Source organism: Tubulanus polymorphus, chromosome 5, assembly GCF_964204645.1.
Source record: "Tubulanus polymorphus chromosome 5, tnTubPoly1.2, whole genome shotgun sequence".
Lineage (NCBI taxonomy): Eukaryota > Metazoa > Nemertea > Palaeonemertea > Tubulaniformes > Tubulanidae > Tubulanus > Tubulanus polymorphus.
Window position 1 is genome coordinate 9,631,358 of NC_134029.1, and position 27,374 is coordinate 9,658,731.

At 38.5% G+C, this 27,374-nt stretch overlaps 2 protein-coding genes across 2 annotated transcripts in view; one reads left to right on the top strand and one right to left on the bottom strand.

Moving 5' to 3' along the window:
• Window positions 1–9,638, bottom strand: part of LOC141906214 (ras-specific guanine nucleotide-releasing factor 2-like) — an 82,184-nt gene extending 72,546 nt beyond the window's left edge. The window contains 1 exon segment of the mRNA XM_074795455.1: window positions 9,369–9,638. Coding sequence (XP_074651556.1) covers window positions 9,369–9,638 — 270 coding nt within the window.
• Window positions 9,639–15,930: 6,292 nt separating this feature from the next.
• LOC141906215 (telomeric repeat-binding factor 2-interacting protein 1-like) lies at window positions 15,931–27,087 on the top strand. The gene is made up of 5 exons (XM_074795456.1): window positions 15,931–16,038; window positions 20,501–20,553; window positions 20,840–20,944; window positions 24,579–24,695; window positions 26,934–27,087. The coding sequence occupies exons 1-5, from the start codon at window positions 15,940–15,942 to the stop codon at window positions 27,085–27,087; spliced, it is 528 nt and encodes a 175-aa protein (XP_074651557.1). The 5' UTR covers window positions 15,931–15,939.
• Window positions 27,088–27,374: the final 287 nt, after the last annotated feature.

Below are 27,374 nucleotides of genomic sequence, written 5' to 3' on the forward strand. Positions count from 1 at the left end.
TATCTATAACTCAGAAGACCCCAAAATTTCAAAAGAAACCAGATTTTTAAACGCCAAAATAAAAACCACAATAGCCGATTGGCCCAATTGGCACAGATCATCGGGCCCAAGTCAAATTTGACCAGTACCTAATTAGAGAGCTCATTCACGCGTAAACCACTCACTCATATTAAACAATGCTTAAACAAAAACACTTCCAGAACCAGATGCAATTCAAACACAGTAATTTGACCATCCTAGAATTTGGCTCAGGCCTGATCCAACGTTATTGGTGAGACACTTCCGGCACCAGTTACAATTCAAACGCAACAATTTTGGCTCAGGCCTGGTGCAACGTTTTTGGTTAAGCCAAATTTTGGCCCAGGCCAAACAGGCATGGGTCCATTTGGCGCCCGTGTGAATTATTTGTTCCTGGCCAAATTTGGCCCTGGCTAAAAAAAGCTGGCAGCTAGATACGGCTATCGTAAAATGACTCAGAAGGAAATTGCTGACTGGAAAGATATCGTGAAAACATTTGCCGCATCGGTTTTCTGCTCTGCCCCCAAAAACGACCTTGAAAACGGTCAAACTGAAGCAGCACGCTGTTGCATGTAATAGGCCAAGCTTTTTTGTCACAGAAAACCACTCATGAAGAAACCTGTTGATGGTATTGAAATACAGTTGTTGGAATGACCACACACATTCGCGCTTGTTGTCGCTCAGGGGCGGGCGCAGGAAAACTCTGTTAGCCTAACCGTGGATAGCGGCTTACCGCTGGTTAGGCTAACCGGCTTCAAATAAGAGGCCACACGAAGACAATGGATAGCTAACAGCATTTTCCTGCACCCATTTATGCCTAACAACAGTGTTCGAACCACGGTTAGCACTAACAGGGTTTTCCTGCACGCGCCCCAGGACGTTACACATAAGGAAAAAGCAGCGACAGATGGCTGGAAAATGTTACGTGAAAAATACGTTTTCACATAGCTGGAACAAGCTGTAGGAAAAAGCTAGCAGGACACTGCTCATGAAAACCAACCTAACCTTTTCAAATAACGTAGTCAAATTGGCTCTCCCAATGTTCAATGGTTTTGGTGAAGTCGCACTTTCTCTGAAATTTCTCAAAACAAAGATTCATGCGCTTCAAATCGTTTTTGATGATATTTGATGATAAAATATACTTTTGATATTCAATAGCATTTTTTCATGGAAATAGCTACTTGGGTGGATTAGGAATTGAATAGGCTGCATGGACAGTAGCACTCTCTTACTGACTATAGCCACGTTCACACTAGATTTGGTGCTTATGAAGTACCGTACTTTGCTGGTGCCAAATTCACCAAAATACGGCGCTTACACAGCCAGTTGCGTTCTCACAGCAAGTCGGCAATTCAGCACTTAGTAAGCCCAGTATAGTAGTCACCCGGTGTGCCGATAGAAGGGCGTGTAATTAGTCTTGAGTGTATTGTACTACGCCGATGTAAATACGCAGCTTGCTAAGCGCCGAATCTGCGTTCACACTACAGAAAATACGCGGCGAGCTCAGTTCCATACTCAGATCGCACATTTCAGCACGGAACTGAATAAGCCGCGAATAGGCTAAGTGTGAACGCTTAGTACCGCACTAAAATCTAGTGTGAACGCAGCTTATAGGTATGCTGCCTGAATGAAATCACTGGTATTGCTGCCTATGAGTATCTTCAATTAATCAAAAACAGAGAGGGATAGGTAGGTCTAGAAGTGTGAACGAGTAAGCTCATTTTAAATAGAGGAGAAAAGTTGCCTGCGACGAGTCAACTCCTTTCGAAATGGTTGACGGGTTAGCTAATGCCACCCAGCAACATGACATGACCGAGCGCAACTGGCAGTTCCAGCAACGACCTGAAACTTGTGGCTCCTGTATGCAGTTAGCTCCAGTTGACATTAAGCCTATTATGGCCCACCACATAAATTCCAGAATACGTTTTCATTGAAAACCATGCCCAAGCGATATGAAATGTTGAGATCTACCACGGGGCTAATTTTCAGGGCGATACATCCAGTTACGACAGAGCAGTCGGTACGAAAATTAGGCATTATCATTATCATTATTACTGTTATTATTATTATTATTATTACTATTATTATTATTATTATTATCATTATTATTATTATCATTATTATTATTTCTATAATAATTATAATTTTTTCAGGTGCAGTGACCTGTACAGCCTCTAGGCTTTCACTGCTTCCTTCATTTAACTGTTATTTCTCTTCACTATTGTCGTTATTATATCTTGTACTTTAAGTTGAATGAAAAATAAATTATTATTAATAATCATCAATATCAGACTAGGCTGGCTGTGTAACAACTAACCTGTTTAATAATAATAACATTTAAATGTGTACAAATTTCAATGAAAAATGGTAAGCATGAAGAAACTATAGGCCTCAGAATTCACACTAAACCTTTTCGACCACACCGGTCATCTTGGGTCTGATCAGCCTGATTTTTCTTGGGGTGATGGGCTCTAGGGGATGACACATCGAGATAATCAATTAACATTCAAAATTTTCCCCCATAACATCAAAAATGTGCTTAAGTGCCACTTTCGACAAATAACATTGATTCTGATTGGGCCAGTTCTTGGGCTGCATATGAGTCAAGGGAACATAAATGCATAATCCAAATATCATGACAAACTAAATATCAGACATACGTACATACGTACGTACGTACGTACGTACGTACGTACGTACATACATACATACATACATACATACATACAGACATACATACATACATACATACATACATACATACATACATACATACATACATACATACATACATACATACAGACAGACAGACAGACAGACAGACATACATACATACATACATACATACAGACAGACAGACAGACATACATACATACAGACAGACAGACAGACAGACAGACAGAGTCTAAGTGGGCTAAAAGCGAATATTCGATATTTGAGCCCCTTATGGGAAAAAGGACAAATATAATTCTCCCAGGAACTACTTGTTGCTTATCAATTTGATAAAAGATGGCAAAACAATGGCAGTCATGAATTATAGCATTTCTTTGTAAACATTCGTGCCATCATCATCCATTTCATGAATCATATTATAGATGTATGTCTTATGTTGACAATGGTCGGCATGTAAATGGAAATATGAAATGGCTGATGAACTCAGGGCCCATCGAATGCGAGCTTATCTGTAGGATCTCGGTGTACAGCTCAGTACTAGACAGCCAACAGTTGCCATGACAACCTTAAATGTAAGTCTCACCGCACAAACATTTTTCATTTGTTTTGGTAGATAATGGCGTGCTCCTCATAGCGTTGTCGTTGTCATCATAGGTTCTAAATGCAATATTTCACATGCGCCGTATGACATAATATTTTCCACGCGAGAATATTGATCGATCGCGAATACCTGCTAAATGTGTCATAATTAAGCGTTAAGTTTTCTCGGTACATGTTGACGACCGCGAGGCCAGCTGGTGAGCAGCACGTATAGTAGTAATAACGCACCTTTTGACCATTACAGCCGGAATTACGTCGTCGAGAATATGGAAGCATAAATCTTCCGTTCGATACAGCGTGGCTGCGTAGTCTCATAAATTGGTCCAATTACGACAATGATAATAAGAACGCTGATAAGTGAGTTGCGCGCTAATCATTTCCAAATTCTAAGATGAAATTTATTATTCGCCATATTGCAGTTGTAGCTATTATTAAGAGGGTTACCAATTGTGGCTGGAGCCGTGGTCACACTAACTTAAGTCGGGCTACAGTGTTCGGTACCTGTAATGGACAGCCGCGTTCACACTACATTTAGTTAGGATACATTGTTAAGTACCTGGAATGGGCCAATTAGAACGATCCAAACAAGAAGTGCGCATTCACACACGTGTTGTTGAATTCCCTATAAGAATTTATCAAATTATCAAATCCTAACCGCACTGGAATTCTGTTAAAACAGCTGATTTTTCAGTTACTGTCATGCTCCAACCCTTATCTCGTCAACATATTGGCATGGATTGTAAACCACTTACTCGATACTAAGCAATGCTTAAACAAAGTAAGTGAGTCACTTCCCAGACCAGTCACTATAATCTGGCTCGAGCTGCGTCCAATGCTGTTGGTCGGTTCAAACAAGCACAGGCCCATTTTGCACTCATTTGAAAAGTTGTTCCGGACCAAATTTGACACAGGCCAAAATATCTCGAGCGATCGCGGCTATACTACTGTGACAAGACTGTTGCTACGCTAGCTAGGAATAACGCTACAAAGCCAAGTAAAGCCTGGCACTATTTTCTGTGGGTTTTCCACAAAACTGGAGATCAATTCGCAACAGACATCAATTTGTCATAAATATTGTCGATGAAATATGAGGCCACAGTAACAGCTGTTTTACAATCCAGACTAGACTAACAGGATTTTCAATGAGATTTGTATCACAGCCAGGCGTTTATTTGATAAGCCACCAGACTGGTGCAATGAATGATGTCAAACGATTTGCATTCATGATAGTCATCAATCTATTGCACCAATATCACAGCGCCGTCCATATACTGCCACGTTGTCTATACAGTTGATTGTGCAGCGACTAAATATTCCAACTAGGAAATTCCAGCACTGGGCACACAAAGCAAATTTCTAGATTTGCTAGCACCCAAAAAGCCAACACCGAAGCAGACCTCAGCGTTCCACATATGCTGGAAGTTTAAAGGACTGCAATCATCATAACTGTATGATATCACGGCTGCTGAAGCAGTAAGGCTTTCAATCCCCCAAATATCCAGAAAATTAAGCTTCATTTTGGTGAAGCCTCTAATATTTCTGGTAGGGGCAGAGGATATTTTAGAAGGGGTTGGCTGATTTTCAGAGGGGTGGATGTAAAAACGATAGGAGTGGCCACCCCTCTAAATCTGTTGTTGTTGAGAACAATGGACTTTGGTTGAAGGTTAAAGTGATTAAGGTAGCCACATCCAAGGATAATATGAAGATTCAATGTCAGCAATTGATTTGCATTTTTACATTCATCGCTACAGCGTTATTCTTGTCTAAAAAATCTCATTTGACTGTGATTGCTGTGATAAGAAAATACAAAAGTGGAAGTGCATGAAATAACTGCTATAACCGCTCCTGAATATATCACTGTGTAAAATGTAGTTTTGCTGCTCAGCAAATCACTAATCAAAACTATACAGCTTATCCTAAGGCTATAGGCTAAAACCATAGGTACACACTATGATTTGGCCCGCCAGTCGAAACTGGCCTGGACCCAAGTCAAATTTGGCCTTTCGTTAACGTGATTGTGTATTCCCACATAAAATACTCATTCGTTACTAAAATTAATCCTACCAAAAGGATGTTGTGGCGAAAAAGGCGAGTTACTTTCTGATTTGAACCAGGAGTATTCAAAAGGAATGCTGAAATTTGGTGTGCGCCCACTCCAATATCTTCGGTTTACTGATATCAATCAGGCACAGACCTATTTGGCACCAATGTGAAAGTATGCCCGGACCAAAAATGCTTAGGCGTGATTGCAGCCATGGTCTAAGTGTCTTTGAATTTTTGGAGGTTGGGGTTCAAGTGGGAGTAGAAAAAACTTAATTACCAGAGAAGCCACTTTAAACGTTTCAACGTAGGGATGCACTTAAATGAACTGAGTAAAGCGATGTGATGAGAATTCTACCATGTTTTGATCTAAAGATTTTTTCATCGTTTATACTGGGAGAAAATAAATCTAAGGGGCAACATTAATTGGAAGTGCAGGATCTGCCACAATGAGCCAAAAAATCCTATCAATTCCATGATAAAATCGATGCCACAAATCAAAATTCGTATCAAAAGGAACAAACAAAAAGATTTTGTACTAAGAATCTTCAAACGTGTCCGCCATAGTGATGAGCAGTTGAATTGAAAATATTGTATATACCGGCAAATCAATTCTAATCATAATAGATTTACTCATTTATTTCATATTGTGGACATCACAATTTCATAATTTCACAAGCAAGCCATTTTGAAGAGTAAGCAATGCATTAGCATCTAGGCCTATTTCTAATCCAAACAGTCCCCCATAATATTGATAATAACATGCCCTCCCCATTTCTGGAATATACTTTCTGGAATATTCTTCACCAAACATTGAAAACACGAAAATATGACATCACGCACAAGAAAGCTGGAAACCTAGCAAGGCCATAAAGTCTTAATGAATATTTGATTTCACAGTTAAACTATTTAATCGAGAAATGGGTTCAGATACATGTCAACACTGACCATACATTATCGAGATCACAATGATTAGAACAAAATCATGAGTGGCGAGGAATCAGTGATATTGTTGTGAAGCAGCGAACTTTGCCTTCTTCCTTCAATAAGTCAGAATATCAGCCATCGTCGCTCTCTGACTGATCATATATAATACATTAATCGGGCCTCATAAAACAGTAATTACTTGTTTACAAACAATACACTGACTTAGACCTACGGGCAATTATCTGATAATTGCACGTAGCTTAGACATACTAAGCTATGTACAAGTGATGGGAGTTGTTGCATCAAATCTTTTATGAACAGAGAGTGTAAGGCCTGGGCACAGTTTCACGAAAAAGTTTAAGCCTAAAACAGTTAAGTTTAAATTGTTGTCCTCATTGAAGATATGAAGTTACCAATGGCAATTACACCAAAAATTTGAGTTTAACTTTTCTGTGAAACTGGGCCCTGATACCAGGATCTTACGACACTTTCGTCAAATCATGGGAGGAGCTATGATATCTTCGCTTAGGGTCACATTGTAACAACAGGGTCCCTCAGTCATTCCAGAATTCAAGGGTTTTTTAATGAGTTTTTAAAGAGAAAATTTCAAATCTCGAGGAGTGTATGCCTAACTTTCATATTCCAATTACTATTGACTCCTCCTAAATCGGTACTGTAATCTCAGTAAAACCAATTAATTCGGAATCTATGTGCATAATACCTAAAACCTAAACATTTTCTAATTGCCAATTTCTCAAAATTCAAGTTTTCAAGGACTTTTGGGCATTTTGCTCAAATTCAAGGATAATCAAGGACCTTGAAAAACATTTTTGGGTTAGAAGGAGTTTTCAAGGAATCAAGGAGTCATAGGGACCCGAAGAAAAGATTATTTCAGACCAAAAACTGTATTGATAAAGTTTTTAACAGTGACTGTTTTGAAATTTTGTCAGCTGCAACTATTAGTTACAGCTTCTGTTTCGGTTTCCATTAAGTTTGAAAAAACATAAGCCATCATTTGCAATAATCTAATTTTATCATTAAAAGGCTCATTCTGAATAGTTGCCGTGTGAGTGGACTTTTTCTTCCACAGCTAAGCAAACAGGATTCGGATTCTCATGATTCAAGTTGAGCCACGTACAACAAAAGCACATTTTTGGAAGTGATAAGGGCGCCCCCTGTCATGAGCTAAATCTTCGCTATTGATTGTGGTTACAAATTATGCGTACCAATATGAACGGAAATATGCAATACGCTCTATATGTTGTAGATCTTTTTCCAAAGCAACCCATCTCCAATTTGAATGTAAAAGGCCTATGTCAACTAAAGAAAAATTAGTGGCACGAAAAAGGATTCACCACAAAATGGCCACTAGATGGCCATCTTGTTACCGATCAATGAAATTTTTCTTGTGACGATGATAGGTCCTAGGTCAAGGAGAATAGATAAAAAACACCAATCGTCTAGACAATTGACAAAGGCGGCTTTGAGCAGAATTTCCCATGAAAACATCAAAAATATGCAAAAGTGCCAAATTTGCAAAAAAAAATACAATGGCAGCCATAAGTTGATTCTGATTGCGCAAATTTTTTTATGTCAATATATCTAGGGTAGATACTATTAGCCTAACCAAATATCGTCCATCGAAGCATCTTCAAAACTTCCATGAATAATTTGATTCCATCTTGGTTTGGACGAACAGAGATACGATGTATGGAAATGGATGCAATATCTTCGCCCTGTAAAGGTTAAGTAAAAAGTACAGAAATTGCATATTTTTCCAAATTCTGGCTAAATTTCCTAGCTTGTCAGCCTTCCTTCAACTGTTGTAGAATAGAGTAATGTTAGGGAGGGGCGAACCTTTCAATTTCACTTAACTCTCGTTAGATCGTACTAATCTTTTGATTGTGGGCCTACCCAATTTGTATATCTGGTTCTATTGGCGGTAAGTTTCATTCAAAGATAGCTGATAGCTTTTTCTTTTTTTAGATTTCACCAAAAATCTAAAAAAGGCACAAGCAAATTGAATGTGAAGGCACATTTAGTGGCATCGCATGATACCAATAAATGGCACTAAAACTCAAATTCGCTCGCTGGCCATTAATACTGGCCCTTTTCAAAGTTGGTGTCCTTTTTTCACGGTGCTGTAGTCACTGAATGACCCTGGATCCGTGCCTGCATAGAAAATTCATATCATAACATTCGATCAGAATTTCGATAGCAGCGCAAAATTAACTCAGGTGACAAAAATCCCTCCCTTCTGTTGCACAGCTTATATTATTCTCTTTGCATGGCAATTTGTGTCATGGGGATCAGGCTACTGCTAGCCAGATACATTTACCTTGCGCTTTACATCTGTTGCATACATTTCTTCCCCGAGTTGTCATGGTAACAATGTGGAGTGTAACAATTATAACAAAAGACGGTCAATTATCATGGAGGCAAACTGATTAATAGTAAAAGTGAAAGCATCACAGTCTGATATTTAACTTCAAGTGTCACACGATGCATATTAATTGTAGTAGATGTATCATACATAGAAAATACATAGTAAACATCGATAATTGGTCCAATAATCAATTTCGCTATTCCATATATTTCACCATTAAACGACTTCACTATATTCACATGCAAACAGTTTAGACTCGGCTCAAGTGAAATCTAACCAACTCCAACTCGACTGATAGCGCTCGAAATGTTCTCCTGACACTTTAAAAATACCATAGGGGGCCTATGTACCTGCAAACTCGGACATCACTGGAATTGGACAAATTTCCATAGGCTCGAGTAAAGGCTACACTGTTAGTCATAGTCAAACCAAAAAGTATAACCAAAATAAGTCAGGTAATTCCAAGTCCCTCTGGTCGGTTTCATTTCTCATTGCTAGGATAACATTAAAACAACAAATTAAAATTACATCACCAATTTATGAATTTCTTTAAATCAATAGGTCTACTCAAATATAGCAGGCCTTCATCGATAAGATGAAGCGGGGGATCAAACCCCATGAAAACCCACCAAAATATAGGCCTGAACGCTGCAATAAAATCAAATCTAAATGATCCCGCGATAAAAACAATTTACGGCGTATCAATTCTAAAACCTAGGCCTACCTGTTTTTCATTATCCTTTCCTTTGACAGAAGAGGGCGTGATGAGTCTTTCGCAGTAACAACCTTCGAGCAGCGCCACACCGGACGGTCGAGGATTGTTATCATTCTCGTAGTAAAACAGCAAATTCTGATACAGTGCGAACCATCGCAGTTGCCATTTGCCCGTATCCGAACTTTTCTTATACAAATATCCACTGAGCGTGTTTTCCTGGCGCGCTTTCGTCGCTAGGTGCAGAATTTGGTTCTCGTTGAATCGCACGGCTTTCTGCATTTTGTTGTTTTTTTTATCAATCGCGGTCGAGTCGCATAACAGGTAAATCTTATAATGATACCCACGGTTTATCTTCGACGATCGGAAACCCGAACAAAATCATCCACAATATGAAAAACGAATTCGAGACAAAACTGATACCGATACCAGCGCGCGAACTATCAATCACAGGAAATTGCAAGCTCCTGTTTTAATTTCTCCATTTGCCTCGGACTATATAAGTACAGTAGCGAAGTCGCATTTCAACGTCTAAACGGCAACGTGGTGCGTGCACGGCTTTGGAGTTGACGATGTAGTAGTCAAAAATTCAATCGATACCAGGTAGGCCTACGCTGAATTCGCTAACAATCCCCAGTTTCAAACGCGATATATCAATGAGATCATGCTACACAGTGCTGCAATAATATAACCGCATCTATACCTAACTCGGGTACCGGCTAATAAACAATTAGGTAAATTCCACCATCTATAATATATATATTACTAATGAGAAAGTGACGATCACCGCAAAATATTTTTCCCGTAAACGATATTTACAGTACCAACAATGTATGCATCATTCATCATCAAAAACACAACAACAGCCGAATACAACAGTACATTCTTCATCTCTCCCCACAAATGTCGCTGCTTCACCACACACAACACTCTATGTAATAATATAATATATCCACGCGGCGATTGAATTAAATTATATCATTATTTATAATTTGTACCACCTCACCAGCAGCAGCACGAGTACTTTTTCTAATATCATCATCAAATACCGAAAGAAGGTAGAAATACTCAACTAGAATTGCTGGCGCGTCTCTCTCTATCTAGAAGCAGGCTTACATAGGTACAACATCATCATCATCATCATCACCTGTGTCGTTATGTTCAAAGCACACCACAAACTGCTGCATAATGTCAACACTCCAACAACAGCTAACATATGCAGCACTACCCTAGCTAATAATAACGACGACACGCCACCACGGCAGCGGCACCCGAGATAGGCAGCGCGCGCTGCGGCTGCTGGCAATCCATATAAACTGGTTATCGGAATAGTTAAACCAGTAGCGTCGTGAATCCCACTGCGGTTCGATAGTTAATATCATCTATGGTCTACTTCCCTATTCCTAGCATCTACATCGTAGATTCTAAAGAAGTATTGCTGTTAGAGAACCGAGTTCGTCGACAGCAGCTTTTATATAGTCCTCCGTCGTGTTTTCATCCTAAAAATCTTGGTTTTTTACATTTCAGACTTCCCTGTTTATTTTCTATCTAATCCACAGGAGACCTGACACAGAACGTTTTTGAACCCAAAATTTTAAAAAAGAATGCAGATGCATTTCAGAACTTGATGTCAGAGTCCCATTTCAGAAAAGAGATCAATGGGGGGCGTCCTTAGGGCGATCAAACCCCCGGGGATCAAACCTTCATTTAGATAGAGCTGATAGAATATGCCCCACTTCAGGGCCGTACCAGGGCTGTACCGTGTAGCAGCACGTTGTTCTCTGTCCTAGGTGGTTGGCTCACGACTTCTCTTGCTTCTGTGAATGAGACCGTGAAATGGTCCCAAAACGCATCTCCGGCGATTGAATTTTCAAAATTTTTCTAGCGGAGGACCCCCAGACCACCCTTCAGAAATAAGCCTCGCCACTGAAAAATTCCTTCCGACGGCTCTGCACTTGTAATATTCTGAAAAACCCTACGGTCCAATTAGCTAAATTCATTAAGACCGGCTTAGATGTATATAGATCCCTCCATTAGTATATATAGTATTGTAAATAGTTGATGTATTTTATTACGTTTTCATTCTCTAAATTTCAATCACTTCAGTGTTGTTTTGTAAATATTTGTACCGTATATACATGTGTAATAGTTTTCCTCCATATTCCATGGAAATGGTTGGAGTGTAAATAAAATCGTAATCATAATCGTTCGTAATCGTAGTAGTCAAAAATTCAATCGATAGTTCAGTAGTTCGAACGAATCCCCTTTTTGAATTTTCAAACGTCGATGAACGTCGGCACGTGGTCTGCATTTGCTGATTTAGCAAAATAAAATCTGGGAGACCTATCGGCCTCAGTTTGCATCAATCTTCGCATTCATACTAGCACCCATAGAAATAATGAGTAGAGCGCATAAATGATCCTAATAAATACAACTACTACTAAATCCTACGTCAGAGTCATGTATTTCATAAGAAAAAAAATATTTCAAGGCACAATGTGATGAATAGGTTGGACCAGATGTTTTTACTGACATTTTTAGGAGGGAGCACACGTGCCTCGGTGCTGACGCCATTGATAATGTCCGTGAATGAGAAATCCAACTTCAGCAAAGATGTACATATGTAAAGTTTTAGTTGAATTGTTACACAATAGGGCAATTTCCAGTTTACCAGGCGCGCATAGTTGGACAGATTTTAACATGCTCCAGTAGACCAATAGAAACATCCCATTGGTCATTGACATAACCGGCGGATCAAGACCATCGTTGATGGTGACAAACCATAAGAAAGCATAATTCACGACAATCGAGCGGTGTGGGAAATTTTGAAAATGAACTGCTATTTGTGCAATTTCCAAGCAATAACGAAGTCCTTATGCAAAGTGCTTTCTAGACACTGTTTTCAGGTAATAAAGATGAAACCCTGAAGAATGGTACGCCTTTTTGTTGAAAATTAACTGCCTTGTCTTGTAAAAATACGTGCTCTGTTCTACTCTTGGGATTGGATAGGGACGACTAAATGTGCCTTTCTTACTTAGGGGATGTCGAAAAAAAGATGAAATCACGAAACTTTCGCTACGGTAGCACGCGCCTATAACGGTCTGTACCCGCGCTTGGAATACAGCTCGACGTACCGGCCGATACCCGATTGCGTAACACCAGTATTTTGACTCCCAACTTAAACTCCGAAATCATTCAATGAGAAATCTGAAATGACACCCAAGAAATAAAGTCCCCATTCTACAGTTCTGCGTTGAGATTTGACTTTTGAACTCGCTGAAAATGAAATAATCTTAACTCTTAGTTCAATATCTCACAACTGTCGAGGATCCATGTGTATAATCCCAATTTGTTTTGTTGCCTGTTATAGAGATGATAATTGATAAAAGAACTGATCTTAAATTTGTGAAAAGTCAATTTTGAGAAAGAAATTCAGAATTTAGATGCAATTTTCGATGCGTGAAAAACCTGGATGGAGACAACGGCATTTTTGGTGTGATATTTTTTCAAGATGCAATATAATGAAAATTGTTTTGATTCAAGTACCCCCTAGTTTGCCTCTTAACTACTGATCTTAATTTACAATTTATATTTATATTTACTATTGTTTCATAAAATTACCCCTTGGTTTGCTTCTCTTTAATCTTCTTTAGCGTGTTACTGTTTCTACGTAAACTTTCCTTTAAGTAATTGGAATATGGCGTTTTCAGATCAGAGGGTGAGAGGGCGTCAAATCACTCATCACCACTAGTAATTTTTTTCCTAATAAATGGGAGACAGTCAGTTCCAAACAGAAAAAAAGTGATATTAATGGAAATCAATATTATTGTCCATATTGTAAAAAATACATTGATAAATCACATAAATCTCGACATGAAAAAACTGCAAATCATTAAAAAAATGTTATAGATTTTGAAACTCCAGAAAATTCTAATGAAAGAAAAGAACGATTAAATGATATGAAGAAAGATGAAATTAAATGTGATGTTTGTAATGAATTTATAAGTAAAGGAATTATGATAGACATCTTGAATCAAAAAGAAATCAACAAAATTTAAATAAAGATATTTTAGGAACATAATATTTTGATGATAAATCTCAACAAGTAAAAAATAAAAAAAACAGCTTCAAAAACTAAATCTATTTCAAATAAACCTTATATGGAAAATGTTAGAAATTATATCGATTCACTAGAAATAAAAGATACAATTGAAATTTTAGAAACATTACGTAGTAAGATTGGTCCTGCATCTATTATATTTAGATTTAGATTTTTAGATTATAGCAAATATATTGAAATAATGGAAAAAATAATGAACTTTGTTACAGATGTTGAATATCCAAAAATTAGTATTTCTGGAAAAGTAAGTTTTATAAAATCAGAAGTAAAAATGGAGTATAATATTCAAACACATTCTGAAGAAATAATTTCAAAAACACAAATAAAAGAGAAATTGATGAATTTAAACGTCATATTCAAGAAAGATATTTTGAGGGTTCTGGCTTATCATTGAATAAAATTATATTTTCAGATTTAAATGTTTATAACACAAAAAGGAATGAAGCATCAAAAAGTAATACAACGTTTAAAAATGATTCAAAATTTTCAACGGAAAAGGATATTAAGGCATCATCTTATATCAAATTACCATTTACAACAAAAGCAGTAATAAATGTTAAAATGAAGATAATAAATGTTTTCTATGGTCAATTATTAGTAGTTTACATCCAACTCAGGAAAATGTTTGTAGAATAACAGATTATCGGATATCAAAAAATTACTAGCGGTGATGAGTGATTTGACGCCCTCTCACCCTCTGATCTGAAAACGCCATATTCCAATTACTCCTTTAGTTTGTATCATCTCTGATAACTTGAATTAGTCTCTTTGTCTTTGGATTGTATATACATCTCATAATTTCTGTAGTATTCATTATTCCTGAAGATGACTATTAGGATATAGTCAAAACGTTGAATAAACTACTAAGCTCAAAGTAACATTTTCGGACTTTGTCGTTAACATTGTGGGCTTCTCTCTTCATCACTTCAATACGGATATAGTGTTCTATCAATCGTGATCATGCTACCCACGGATCGAAGTATCGTATTAAGATTCTTCTTCTTAACGTTCCCGTACCTCGTCGCTAGCTTCCGAAATTATGAGAAATGTTATGTTAAATCCAGGACTGCCAAAAGTAAAGTCAAGTTCCTTCAGGAGTGTTATGCTGAAAAAGTGGTTCCGCGATCACTTGCTTGGATTTGGATATACGATTCCAGCTCCTGCGTTTCCACCCGAAGCTGACAAACAACTCAAATTCGCTAATAGATCGTGCTAAGGAAGACTGTAACTATCAGTTCTACAAATTCCGTCAACCTCAAAATTATTTGAAGTCACACGTACCGGAGCTATCTGGAAATCACTTTCCACTATTGTCCAAGGCTCTGGAAAATACCATCAGCACAGGAAGTGCGTGGATCTCAACAACCAACTTACTAAACTCATTGATACCAGCCCTTGGACTAGTTTTAGCAACACCGACAACATGGACAATTTGTCCTCAACCACGTTATCTACTACTCAGTGTCAAGTTCTCGGCTACGGTTTGAATGTTTCTCTTCCAAGAGAAACACGTTTTAGAATTTGTCACCCAATTGAAATTTCGTAAATCATCTCCGTACAGTTTGGACAACTGTAATGATGGATTCATGAATCTACAGGCTATTTGCGATCAACTCAACCGAAACATCTTCCAATATCTACCTCGTCGATTTCGTCTCGCCCTCCAATAACTGCGAAAGTTAAAAACTATCAAAATATCTAAGGCTGAAAGGTCGCAAAATTGTGATTTTAGATCTCGACGATTATAATGTTAAAATGCAATCTCTGTTGGACAATCCTGGTGTTTATAAGAAACTTAAATCAAATCCTCTTCCTCGCATGCAAGCTATAATTTCAATAGAAGTCTTTCGGATATAAGCTTAATTAAACGCTTCCCCTACGATAAAGAAACCTTGAATAAGTTCCACTCACGCCGTCTTCCCTCTTTACCCTATATTTATGGAGTGCCTAAAATCCATTAAGATAATGTTCCACCAGGCCATAGTCTCCAAATGTAATTCTCCTACATACCGGGGAGAGAGGGAGAGAGGGAGAGAGGGAGAGAGGGAGAGAGGGAGAGAGGGAGAGAGGGAGAGGGAGAGGGAGAGGGAGAGGGAGAGGGAGAGGGAGAGGGAGAATATGCGAGAGTCTCCGCAAATCGTATGGCACGATCTGCTGACAATCTCGTGACAATCTCCATGTTATGTTGTTCACTTCAGTAAGCTTTCTTGGAAATGCTTTAAGATGAAATCTTAAGTTTTTATGAGGGAGGACCCCAGACAGCCCCACCATCTGCTTCGTGACTAAACGCTCGCTAGGCATGGATACTGGCCCATGGATTGAACTGAAAAAACAAGTAGCCTACCTCAGGATTCGAACCCAAAAAATCATGAGGAATTTGCGGTTAAGGCAACACTCCCGCCATTGCGACATGCGCGTTTGGGGAGCCTATACCATATTGGTCCGTTCGATTTAATATCAACAATGTCTTCATCTCAAATATTTGTTGATGAGAACGGTGATGCATTGACATTTTATATACGCCCTTCTAAAGAAAAGAGAAGAATTCGATCTTTAATCGTGGTAAATGTTACGAATATCACTTAAAGTACCGTACAGTGGATTACGAAAGTGATAAGAAAGACTACATTTTACATTATTATTGCTACTAACTATCACAGGGGCTCGTATCATAAGTTTGGGGGTGAACTGTAGCTTAGATCATCCAGTGCCCCTGGTACTATATATATAATATATAGTACCAGGGGTACCTGGTTCTATATATATAATATATAGTACCAGGTACTATATACAGGGGTACCTGGTACTATATATATAATATATAGTACCAGGGGTACTGGATGATCTAAGCTACAGTTCACCCCCAAACTTATGATACGAGCCCCTGTGGCTACTATTTTACTAGTACTAAGTTTGTAGTATTAAATACATTACCAGATAGTCTAGTACCTAGCCGTTGTTCCTCAAACAACCGTAAACAACGACTGGTATTCAGACTAATTACCAGAACGACTAGGCCCCTAATAAGTACAGTAGACTAGTAGTAGTAGCCTTAAGCCTAAGGTACTGGTTCTTAATAGTAATTTATTGCACTTTTCTTTTGTCGTACCCCCTCCCATCCATCCCAATATTCAATCCAATTGACAGATATATTTTGGAGAGTCTATAAATGTGCAATAGTATTAGCACCGATTAGGCATATTTTGGGCAAAAGTGCAGATTCACTGCAGCTCGCTCTCATAAAAGGGTCCTATCAATTTCCATAACCAACAATCAGTCACTGTCACTTCCACATTCAGGAGAACGTCATCAGGAATTCAGTTTCATTCAGTGCAGTGGTTTATTTGATAATATCTCCACTAGATAATATGTTTTTGGCCCGGGTCTCGAGTTTTTCATGAATTTTGAACTGAATCTAAAGTGGAGATCTGTCAAAATAACTGAAACAATGTTTTGTGATATAACTCATTTTGAGAAAGAGAAATGAAATTTTCTTAGCGATTTTAACAAGTATACCAGACAATATGCCTAGCATTAATAGCCTGAGTGACAGGTGACAGAAATTTGATCAACGTAATTGTATTGATAACCCTAAACAGGGGCGGATCCAGACCGTATTAGCCGTATTACCCAATACGATCTAAAATTCAAAGTGCCCTTCAAAATTTCTTGGCAATATTTTTTACTTTGACCACCCGCTAATTTACCATGTCCACTGGTGTTTGATTCAATTTCTATATGCAGAGGCACAGGCCGGAATAGTGAACTTGACCTTTTGAAGGGGCACCCATGGTTTGGAAGAGGGCACTAAACACGCAGAGAAGGAAAAGAAAGGGGCACTATTTGCGGAAATTTTATTTGAAAGGGCACACTGACGCTGTTTGGCCTAATTTCTAAGAATGAAGGGGCACATGACACTACGGATAATAGCTCTAGCTTAACGGGCAAATGCCATCAAAATTGTACTTTCCACGATTTCTTAACCAGAAGAAACTTTAGTATACATATAACGACCTGAGATGTGACTTATTGAAAATAGGAGCACGAGTTAGCCGTAATAGTAAGCGGAATAGTCATCTATTTATCCTTCACTCCATGCGTATAGTTCATATTCAACCCGTGGGTGGCGCTATTTATGATGTTAACTATGACAATCAACACAAGCACGTGTGCGCCTAGTACGCGTAGCCTATGTATAATCGATAAAATAAACTCCATTTGTTCACCGTATTCACAGACGTACGGCGCTACTCACTTATATAAGATTACCATGTCATATACAATGGTAGCAACACTATACAATGGTAAGAGTTTATTAATTCAAATCACTCCCAAAACGATAAAATATCGCATGAAATGTCTAGTGAAATGACTGGAAGCTGCGAGCGTTCGTCAGAGATGACGTCAAAAAACACGCACCTGCTTACATAAACAATAACAGTGAGCACGTGCTGAAATAGTGTTTAGTCTGTTTTTGAAACTGGTGCAACTCACAGGTCTTTTCAGAATGTGCAACCCTCTGGCATTGATGGACCTGAACCTCAGTCTTATTAATGGTTGACACTGGTCATAGTGTTTAGTCTGTCTTTGTTTTGGTGCAACTCACAGGTCTTTTCAGAATATACAACCCACTATTAAATGATTAGGCCTGTTAGACTTAGCCTAGGGTTGTGAGATGAAACTTAGTGTTCAAAATATGTAGGCCCTATGGCCTACCCTATTACAATTTTTCATTCTCTACATGACTCACTGGTTGATGGATATTCTTTATATATGATTCTCATCCCTGTAAATTTAGTCGTGACACTGGGTCCTGGACTGTAACCCTTAAGGCTGGCTTATGTCGACAAGCAACGCGACGCCTACCAACGCAACTGGGTTTATCGCCGATTAGCGGCAACTAGCGGCCTACGAGAGGCCGCCAGTTGCTGCTTTATCGGTTCGACATAAGCCGGCTTGCGACGGCAACCTGACGCCTACCGACTCGTCGCAAGCCGTATCCGGCTAGTTGCCCATGTTCTACTCTGGCCTACGGTAGGCGGACAGTTGCTTTCGATCGCAACCGACATAAGCTCATCTGCGACGCGATGGAACTGAGCGCAAGGGTTCCAGCCAATAAGAGACCGCATATACAAATTATGACCGCTAGTTAGCGTCAGTCGTAATTAGTCATAAACTTTCAAATTCAAGTATTTCGAAACGTAAACCAAACCTTCAGCACAGCAGATGACTGAACCGAAGATCTAGAAGCGAAATTAGTAGAATTATGGTGTGAGCGGCCATCTTTATATGATGTCGCTAGCACATTGCATTAAAAACAGAATCAGAAAGATAAAGATCTTAAAGAAATAGCTTTTCTGATAGAGATATATTTACCAATAATTCAAAATAAATCAAATTTATTCTTATCATGTGACCATCTGAGCCGTTGCAGTTGCAAGTAATCGTAACCGACATAAGCAGGGAAGCAACTGGGAGGATCTCGTATCCCGCTAGTCGGCCTCAGTTGCTGCGAATCGGAGCGCAGTCGACATAAGCTGGGCTGCGATCGCGGTTGCTCTCAGTTGTGTCGGTAGGAGTCGGTAGGCGTCGCGTTGCTTGTCGACATAAGCCAGCCTTTACTCCCTAGAACCTAAACCTATTTCTAACCCAACCCAGCTCTGAGCAGATGGCGGTAGTAGCAAATTTTGGATCAGTTATCGGAATTGATTAACACTTGTTGGTGCTAATTTAGATTATGATGATGAACGAATTAATGAATGAGCATGTTTTAAGGATGACTAGAAATTGAAATGATATTTTTAAAAGCAATGATTTTGCCAAAAGTGATGGTTCCTGCCCAGAACGTGTACCTTTGCAAGCTCTCTTTTAGCCCACTTGACTTGGGCTTTAGTATATTGGTACCTATGCATTTGATATGTTCCTGATGATATGTTATGTTCCGTGATTGTAGCGAGTTTCTTATATGTTCAGCAGGGGAGTTTATTATTGAAATTGTCAGATTGTTGAGCATTTCACCCCATTTCTTAGTGGGCAGGGTGTCCCTGCCAATAGTTTTGATCATAAGGCGATATATGTTAAAAAGGGCACTAAGTTGTTGAAAAAATTATAGAAAGGGGCTATTTCATTTCAAAACTCTTGGGACTGGTTTTATAGACTAGTATTTACTTTAACCCGGGGGCTAACTCGACTCATTTTCAATTAAGTTAACCCCCCGTTAAAGTTAATACCAGTCTATAAAACCGGCCCCAGAAAAAAACCTGGAATTCCAGTTGTTCTGAAGTGTTCGAATCCTGAAAAGGGACCTTTTTTAGAAATAGTTGAAAAAGGCACTCTTCCTTTCAAAATGTAGTTTACCCCACAGGTGCGTCGGAAGCAATTTTTGATTGCCGTGTCCAATTGCCAATTTTTTACAGGTTCTAATATTGCTGTGGCGAACTTACTTCAATTCGTCAAACCCATAGTATTTAAAAAAAAGCGTCATTGAGTAAATTATTGCCGCGCTTCCAACGCCACTGCCTCAAAGTGTCAAATGATTTTGAAAATATGAAGCATTGCCAGAATGGCCTTGTCTAATTTGTTTGCTAGTTTGTTTTCCTTAAGCACTTGGTAAGTCCTTGATACATTCAAAGAGTATTTATTATCCAGGGGCCAGTTGCATAGTCATGGCTTGGACTTGAGACCAGTCTAAGACCAACGTAGTTCTATAGCCAATCTAACAACATAAGACCAGTCATAAGATTTAAGACCACTTTGGACTTAAGTCATGACTGTGCAACTGGTGCCGGCAGCCTATCCATTAAAACAGAATAAATGATTCCCGATTAGATGATAACTTATTATGGGATCATTCATTTATTACGTATGCATGAAATTTGACTCTTTCAACCCCCCTCCCCGTGTACGCAAAATCGGCCATTTTTTCATATACATTAAGCATTACTGTACGCAATTGCACTGACCCCTCTCCTTCCCCTTATGCGTACATAATAAATGAATGATCCCTATGTTGGATTTTTTTTAGAAAAATGGTGGTCAATTGATTAGTAATCCCGGAGTAGATGAAGGCTGTATACGGTGAGTGGCTTCACATAAGTGCTTCAGTGAGTGCAATCTGTGAATATTTACAAGAAATGCATCAACTTATATGAAAAAGCCAAAACATTTAGGCATACACATTTTCAAGCACTATGTTTATCGGGAGTAGCAAATTTGATACTACAGAAAATGCTATAGATATGTATCAGATTAGGTTAAGATGTTTTAAATATTTTTGTTGTTGACTCTGAAGCGAGTGCTAGTTTTATGCCATGGATGGTGTCATAAAATCGTTAAACATACCATTCATTTATATCATTTTCAGTCTTATCGAAGAAGGGACGCTTGTAATTCAAAAGGGTAACATCTTATCTCGGTTTATCGATGACTGCCTCAAAGCGGATCGACTGTTGGACAAAGAGAGATATTTGTAAGATTTTTAACCTGTATACTTTTGTAAAAAAAGAGGATTTTAACCCACCTGGGGGCTTAAGCATTTCTGCACTATTCATTCATTCATTAATCTATCTGGTGACAGAATGAATATTGAAATTTTTCAATTCCCAGTTAGATACCCATGCATATTTTTAGCCCACTTGGGACTTTAGTCCCAGCGGGCTATTGCGTTCACTTTTCGTCCGTCGTCCGTCCGTAGACGGAATCCAGTTATTTTGGGAAGTTTTGAAGACGCTTCAAGGTAACGTCTTGATATTTGGGTTATACATGTATCTACCCTAGACACATCTTCAGCCCAAAAACTGGCCCTGTCAGAATCAAGATGGCCCACTAGCAGCCATTGTTGTTGGCCAAAATCAGCACTTTTTACACATTTTTGAACTTTTTGAGGGAAATTTTGAAGACGCTTTGATCAATTACCTTGATCTTTCGGATATATGTGAATCCCCCCAGGGCCCATCAACATAACAAAAATTGGGTCAGTCGGACTCTAGATGGCCGTCCTATGACCATTTTAGTGCCCAAAAATGTTAATTTTGGCCTGAATTCTGAGTCCTGTAGCTTCCTACTGGTTTGCCATTTCTCATTGCAATTTGTGATGGGTATTCTTTGGAAAGGGATGTTTTATACCTGAGACAGGTATTTTTCATCAGCCAATTATGACGCAATTGGCGGCCATCTTTGTGTCACCAGTACTCATTCATAAGTGGGAAAAAGTTTTTCCACATTATATTGATACCTAAGCGTATTTTGCTACCACAATCAATTAGAAAGTTGTAGTTCATAACGTGTTCTATGATTGTGGTGAGTTTCAAGGTAATTGGATTTCGTATATGGCCACCAGGGGGCGTTGAATAATACAATATCTTAGTATTTCTATATTATATTCGTACCTATGCATATTTTGTAACCACAATCAATTGGAAAGTTGTAGCTCATGACTTCATCTATGATTGTTGCGAGTTTTAAGGACATTAGTTTTTAGCCCACTTGGGACTTTATTCCCAGCGGGCTATTGCGTTCACTTTTCGTCCGTCGTTCGTCCGTCCGTCCGTAGGCGGAATCCAGTTATTTTGGGAAGTTTTGAAGACGCTTCAAGGTAACGTCTTGATATTTGGGTTATACATGTATCTACCCTAGACACATCTTCAGCCCAAAAACTGGCCCTGTCAGAATCAAGATGGCCCACTAGCAGCCATTGTTGTTGGCCAAAATCAGCACTTTTTACACATTTTTGAACTTTTTGAGGGAAATTTTGAAGACGCTTTGATCAATTACCTTGATCTTTCGGATATATGTGAATCCCCCCAGGGCCCATCAACATAACAAAAATTGGGTCAGTCGGACTCTAGATGGCCGTCCTATGACCTTTTTAGTGCCCAAAAATGTCAATTTTGGCCTGAATTCTGAGTCCTGTAGCTTCCTACTGGTTTGCCATTTCTCATTGCAATTTGTGATGGGTATTCTTTGGAAAGGGATGTTTTATACCTGAGACAGGTATTTTTCATCAGCCAATTATGACGCAATTGGCGGCCATCTTTGTGTCACCAGTACTCATTCATAAGTGGGAAAAAGTTTTTCCACATTATATTGATACCTATTATATTGAAGCGTATTTTGCTACCACAATCAATTAGAAAGTTGTAGCTCATAACATGTTCTATGATTGTGGTGAGTTTCAAGGTAATTGGATTTCGTATATGGCCACCAGGGGGCGTTGAATAATACAATATCTTAGTATTTCTATATTAGCCTATATTCGTACCTATGCATATTTTGTAACCACAATCAATTGGAAAGTTGTAGCTCATGACATCATCTATGATTGTTGCGAGTTTTAAGGACATTAGTTTTTCTATATGGTCACCAGGGGGCGTTGAATAGTAGAATAACTTAGTATTTCCTTATTATATTGGTACCTAGGCATATTTTGTTACCATGATCAATTGCAAAGTTGTAGTTCATGACATGTTCTATGATTGCGGTGAGTTTCGAGGTCATTGGGTTTTGAATATGGTCTCCAGGGGGCGTTGAATAGTAGAATGACTTAGTATTTCCATATTAAATTGGTAACGAGGCATATTTTGTTATCACAATCAATTACAAAATCGTAGCTGCTGACATGTTCTATGATTGTGGTGAGTTTCAAGGTCGTTGGTTTTTGTAAATGGTCACCAGGGGGCGTTGAATATTGAAATTGTTAGATTGTTGAGCATTCGAAACCACTTCCCAAGTGGGCATGGTGTCCCTGGACCCCCAGTTCTATATGGTCACCAGGGGGCGTTGAATAGTAGAATAACTTAGTATTTCCTTATTATATTGGTACCTAGGCATATTTTGTTACCATGATCAATCGCAAAGTTGTAGTTCATGACATGTTCTATGATTGTGGTGAGTTTGGAGGTCATTGGGTTTTGAATATGGTCACCAGGGGGCGTTGAATAGTAGAATGACTTAGTATTTCCATATTAAATTGGTAACGAGGCATATTTTGTTATCACGATCAATTACAAAATCGTAGCTGCTGACATGTTCTATGATTGTGGTGAGTTTCAAGGTCGTTGGTTTTTGTAAATGGTCACCAGGGGGCGTTGAATATTCAAATTGTTAGATTGTTGAGCATTTGAAACCACTTCCCAAGTGGGCATGGTGTCCCTGGACCCCTAGTTGTAATTGTCAGCAGTAAATCGCAAAGTTGAATTCAAATTATCTGGTTGTCAAGCATTTCACCAATTAGGTAGGCATGGTATCTGGTCCTGTGGAACCTTAGTTACAAAATTATGTATGTCAAACATTAAACTTTTGAAATGAGCCCTCATTAGCCTGGTTACTTTCATTCATCGGTCCCAAATGATGAATATTTAGAGGTACACTATCATTTATGGTCTTTCGCTTTAGCGAAGTCCATTTTGCAATCACATATGATACTTTCTTCCTTGTGTACTAAATAACTTACGAAGAAGGCTGAGTTTCTCTTTGGAACTTTCAAAACATTCAATGCAGTAACAAAATCTCTAACCCTATGGAATTTCGTCGCAAAGCATTGCTTATTTGTTGATTTAGTTATTTGTTGTTGTAACTATGATGTACATTTCTTTTCGGAAGAACACATGCCTTGTTAAGTATATTCCTGCTTCACACGCACGCATGTTATACAGAATCGCTGCAATATAGTTTATCGATCTAAGCTCTACTGCTAGCTATGTATACATGTACATGGATAGCGTGCCTTGCGTGTGGCCTAGTTACAGTTTTCCAAGAAACTGCAAATAATTCTAGCAACTGCATGGGCCGTGGTAAAACGCAAACGGCAAGCGCGCATATTCTAAATCCTTAGAATGCCTCTAATATAATGAAATCTTTATGAATCATAAATGCTTAAACTAAGTTGGTCCAGTCTGTGAACAGCCTCACGTGCATGCAAAGCTTGTACCCGGAATGCGTGGTCAACTTAATTGGCCTGTCATGGGTTTTTGGCAATTGTGTCCTTAGCAGACTGTATCCCATGGCCATGGCTTTAAATTATAATAGTATGGATTAAACATGCACCATCATGTAAATTTAGGAAAGTCCATATTAAGAATTTCGTTTCTTGTTTATTTTTCTAGAATCAAAGATTTTGGTGTTGCCAGATTGCATTCAGTTGAAGATGATGACCATGGTGTTTCAAATTCGATTTTAACATCTACTAAGGAAAAAGTTACGCTGATGGCTAAATGTTCTGGGTAAGGCTTTTGACATGTACAGGGATGATAATTTTCTGACCGTATATTTGGAATTCCGAAAATTGGGAAGAGGTGAGGTGGCATTCCATAAATTTATCTGTTTGCTGTTGCCAGTGGTTTTTAGCCAACTTGCGTTTTTAGTCCACCAGCTATTGCGTTAGCTTTTTGTTCGTCTATAGATGGAATGCAGTCATTTTAGGAAGTTTTGAAGACACTTCTATCGATTGCCTTGATATTTGGTTCATACATGTATCTTCCCTAGATACAACTTCAGGCCAAAAAAGTAGCCTGAATTCAGAGAACTGTAGCTAACTAATGGATTATCATTATCTGATCTTTTGAAAGGCAGGGATGAAAATCTTCCGACCATAGACGGATTTCTGACCTTTTCTAACGTTTTCTTTATTCCTGAGAACAGTGTAAATCACCTCAATCGCGAGTGTCACATCGGAACACTCGGTAGTTAGGAGTGCTCCTTAAGACAGTTTTCGGCAGTTGTTAGCACAACTGTAGAGTCGGAGAAACCAATATGGCGTCTCATTCAAAAAGCGGCTCTAATTCAGGCCCAAACTGTTAACAGTTTGACCAAAAGGAAGTAAGTTTTTTGGCTAAAAGTTACTGATTTTTGTTCCCCAAAAGAATTTTTTTTTTGAAAATATTTTCAGACTTTTTCAATATGGGCTGTTTTCATCCCTGGAAAGGGATCTCTAACAGGGTAGGTTTTTTGATCTGTCATTTTTTGTGCAATTGGTGGCCATCTTAGTTTTATCTGTCCTCAATAGTAGAAGTATAAAAATTTTTTGAGGTAAACGTCAACTGATTTTAACTTAAAGTCTTGGTTTAAACTCTCTGGTTTAAATTAGATAAACTTAAGTTATCATGAATTATCATTTGAATTATTTTTTAGAGTACTGCCTTTTTAAACTGTCGATGAACGTTTTATCCGTGACCTGAAAAATACTAGGATGAATTGAAGTCAAGGTCAATATTTCAGTGGTAAAATTGAGGGTAAAAAGCTGGACTTGGAATGACCGTTTTTGATGGGTTTCGTCTTCAGACAAATTTATCTATGGCATCATCGTCATGTCTGTCTGTCTGTCTGTGGATGTTTCTTTATGACACGATTTAAGCTGTTTGTGTGGACCGATAATGCTGTAAATTGGCACATATATTCTGTACTGGTGCTGCTTGGTTTATATTTGATTCTGATGTTTATAAGTGCGCAAATTTGGTTATAAAATAATCAACGTTACTCGTTAGTTCAAGCCGCTGTAGCGCGTTATTATGGCGACGTTCAATACACTCGCTGTGTGTATGTAACACAGAACACGTATGTTCATGGAGATATTGATACGCTCATACAGCACGCGCGCGCTTATCTAGTCTTACGCCTCGCGCGCAATATTCAGCGCTGATGCCGAGAGACTGGGGAGTTCTCCGGACACAACTACGCAGTGAACTATAGAACTTTTGGATTTCGGATAAGGCCGGATCATTCTTTGCAGTTTCAGACGGTCGCTACTCTTTACGTAAAAACCAGCGTAAATTAATTTACCAACTGAGATTTCCGCCCCAAATATATCACTAAAATTTACTGAGTACGGGAGCTTCAATCACAGTCGCAAGAAATGTTGATGACAAAGTCAAAGTTTAACTACATATTCCCCAAAACAAACAAGGCATTTTGATTAGTTTATTTTGAACACCGAAATATTATCAGTGCACCATGGCAGGTAGCGTGCATCCTATAATTTCCGCAGTGATAACACCACACGCCCAAGATCTGTGTTTTGATCAACGCTGAGAACTAACCTTAAGTAATTAAAGATATCATTAAGTGTCATCAATTGAACCCGTCATTTTTATGCCCTGACGTTAGCAATCGTTGGAGCCCGGCTATCTTGTATTTAGTTTGCAACACCGATGATCTTGATATTTTTGATACTTAGTGCACAACTCGCGTCGATTGCATTGTCAGCAATAACGTGTTAACTGTTAATCATTTATGTATCACTTCCGTGTAGTAACAGATAATGCTTCCCACGGAGAAGATTAGTGTTTTTACTGCATGCACACAGACGTGCGTCAACAGACCCACATTTTAATTGTCGAATGGTCATGCAAAGATGTGATGTCACATTTAAAAACGTTTTAAGCTTGGGCCTAAATTGCTTTACAAATTAAAAGCTATCATGAATGAAACTTTCGAAAATTTATTGCAAGTACTTTTTTTTTCAGTCGAAAAAAATACACATACCAAGAAGATATGGACATAATCAGATATTTGATCAAGAACAAACGATACCGTGATACTAAAGGAAATAGTGTTTGGAAAGAAATGGAAGAGGAACAGGTACAAGATGGTCACTATGGTGGCATTTGCATGAACTAGTCAGTCGCACATGCTCTCGCACGTTTTAATCCATGATTTCGTTAATACTACTGGTTTTTAAAAAAAGTTTTTTTGTTTTCATTTATCAGTGACAGTTTACATATTGTACATATGTTTGAACTAGAACAACTTTGAAAACAACGTATACTCAATGAACATTAATTCACTTTAATCACAAAGAGGGAATTATAAGTAACAAAATTATTGCATTGTCGGGATTCGAACACGATGTGGCATCAACTGCGTCGACGTCTTTTAAGTAATTTAGGTAATGTTGAGTTCATCTG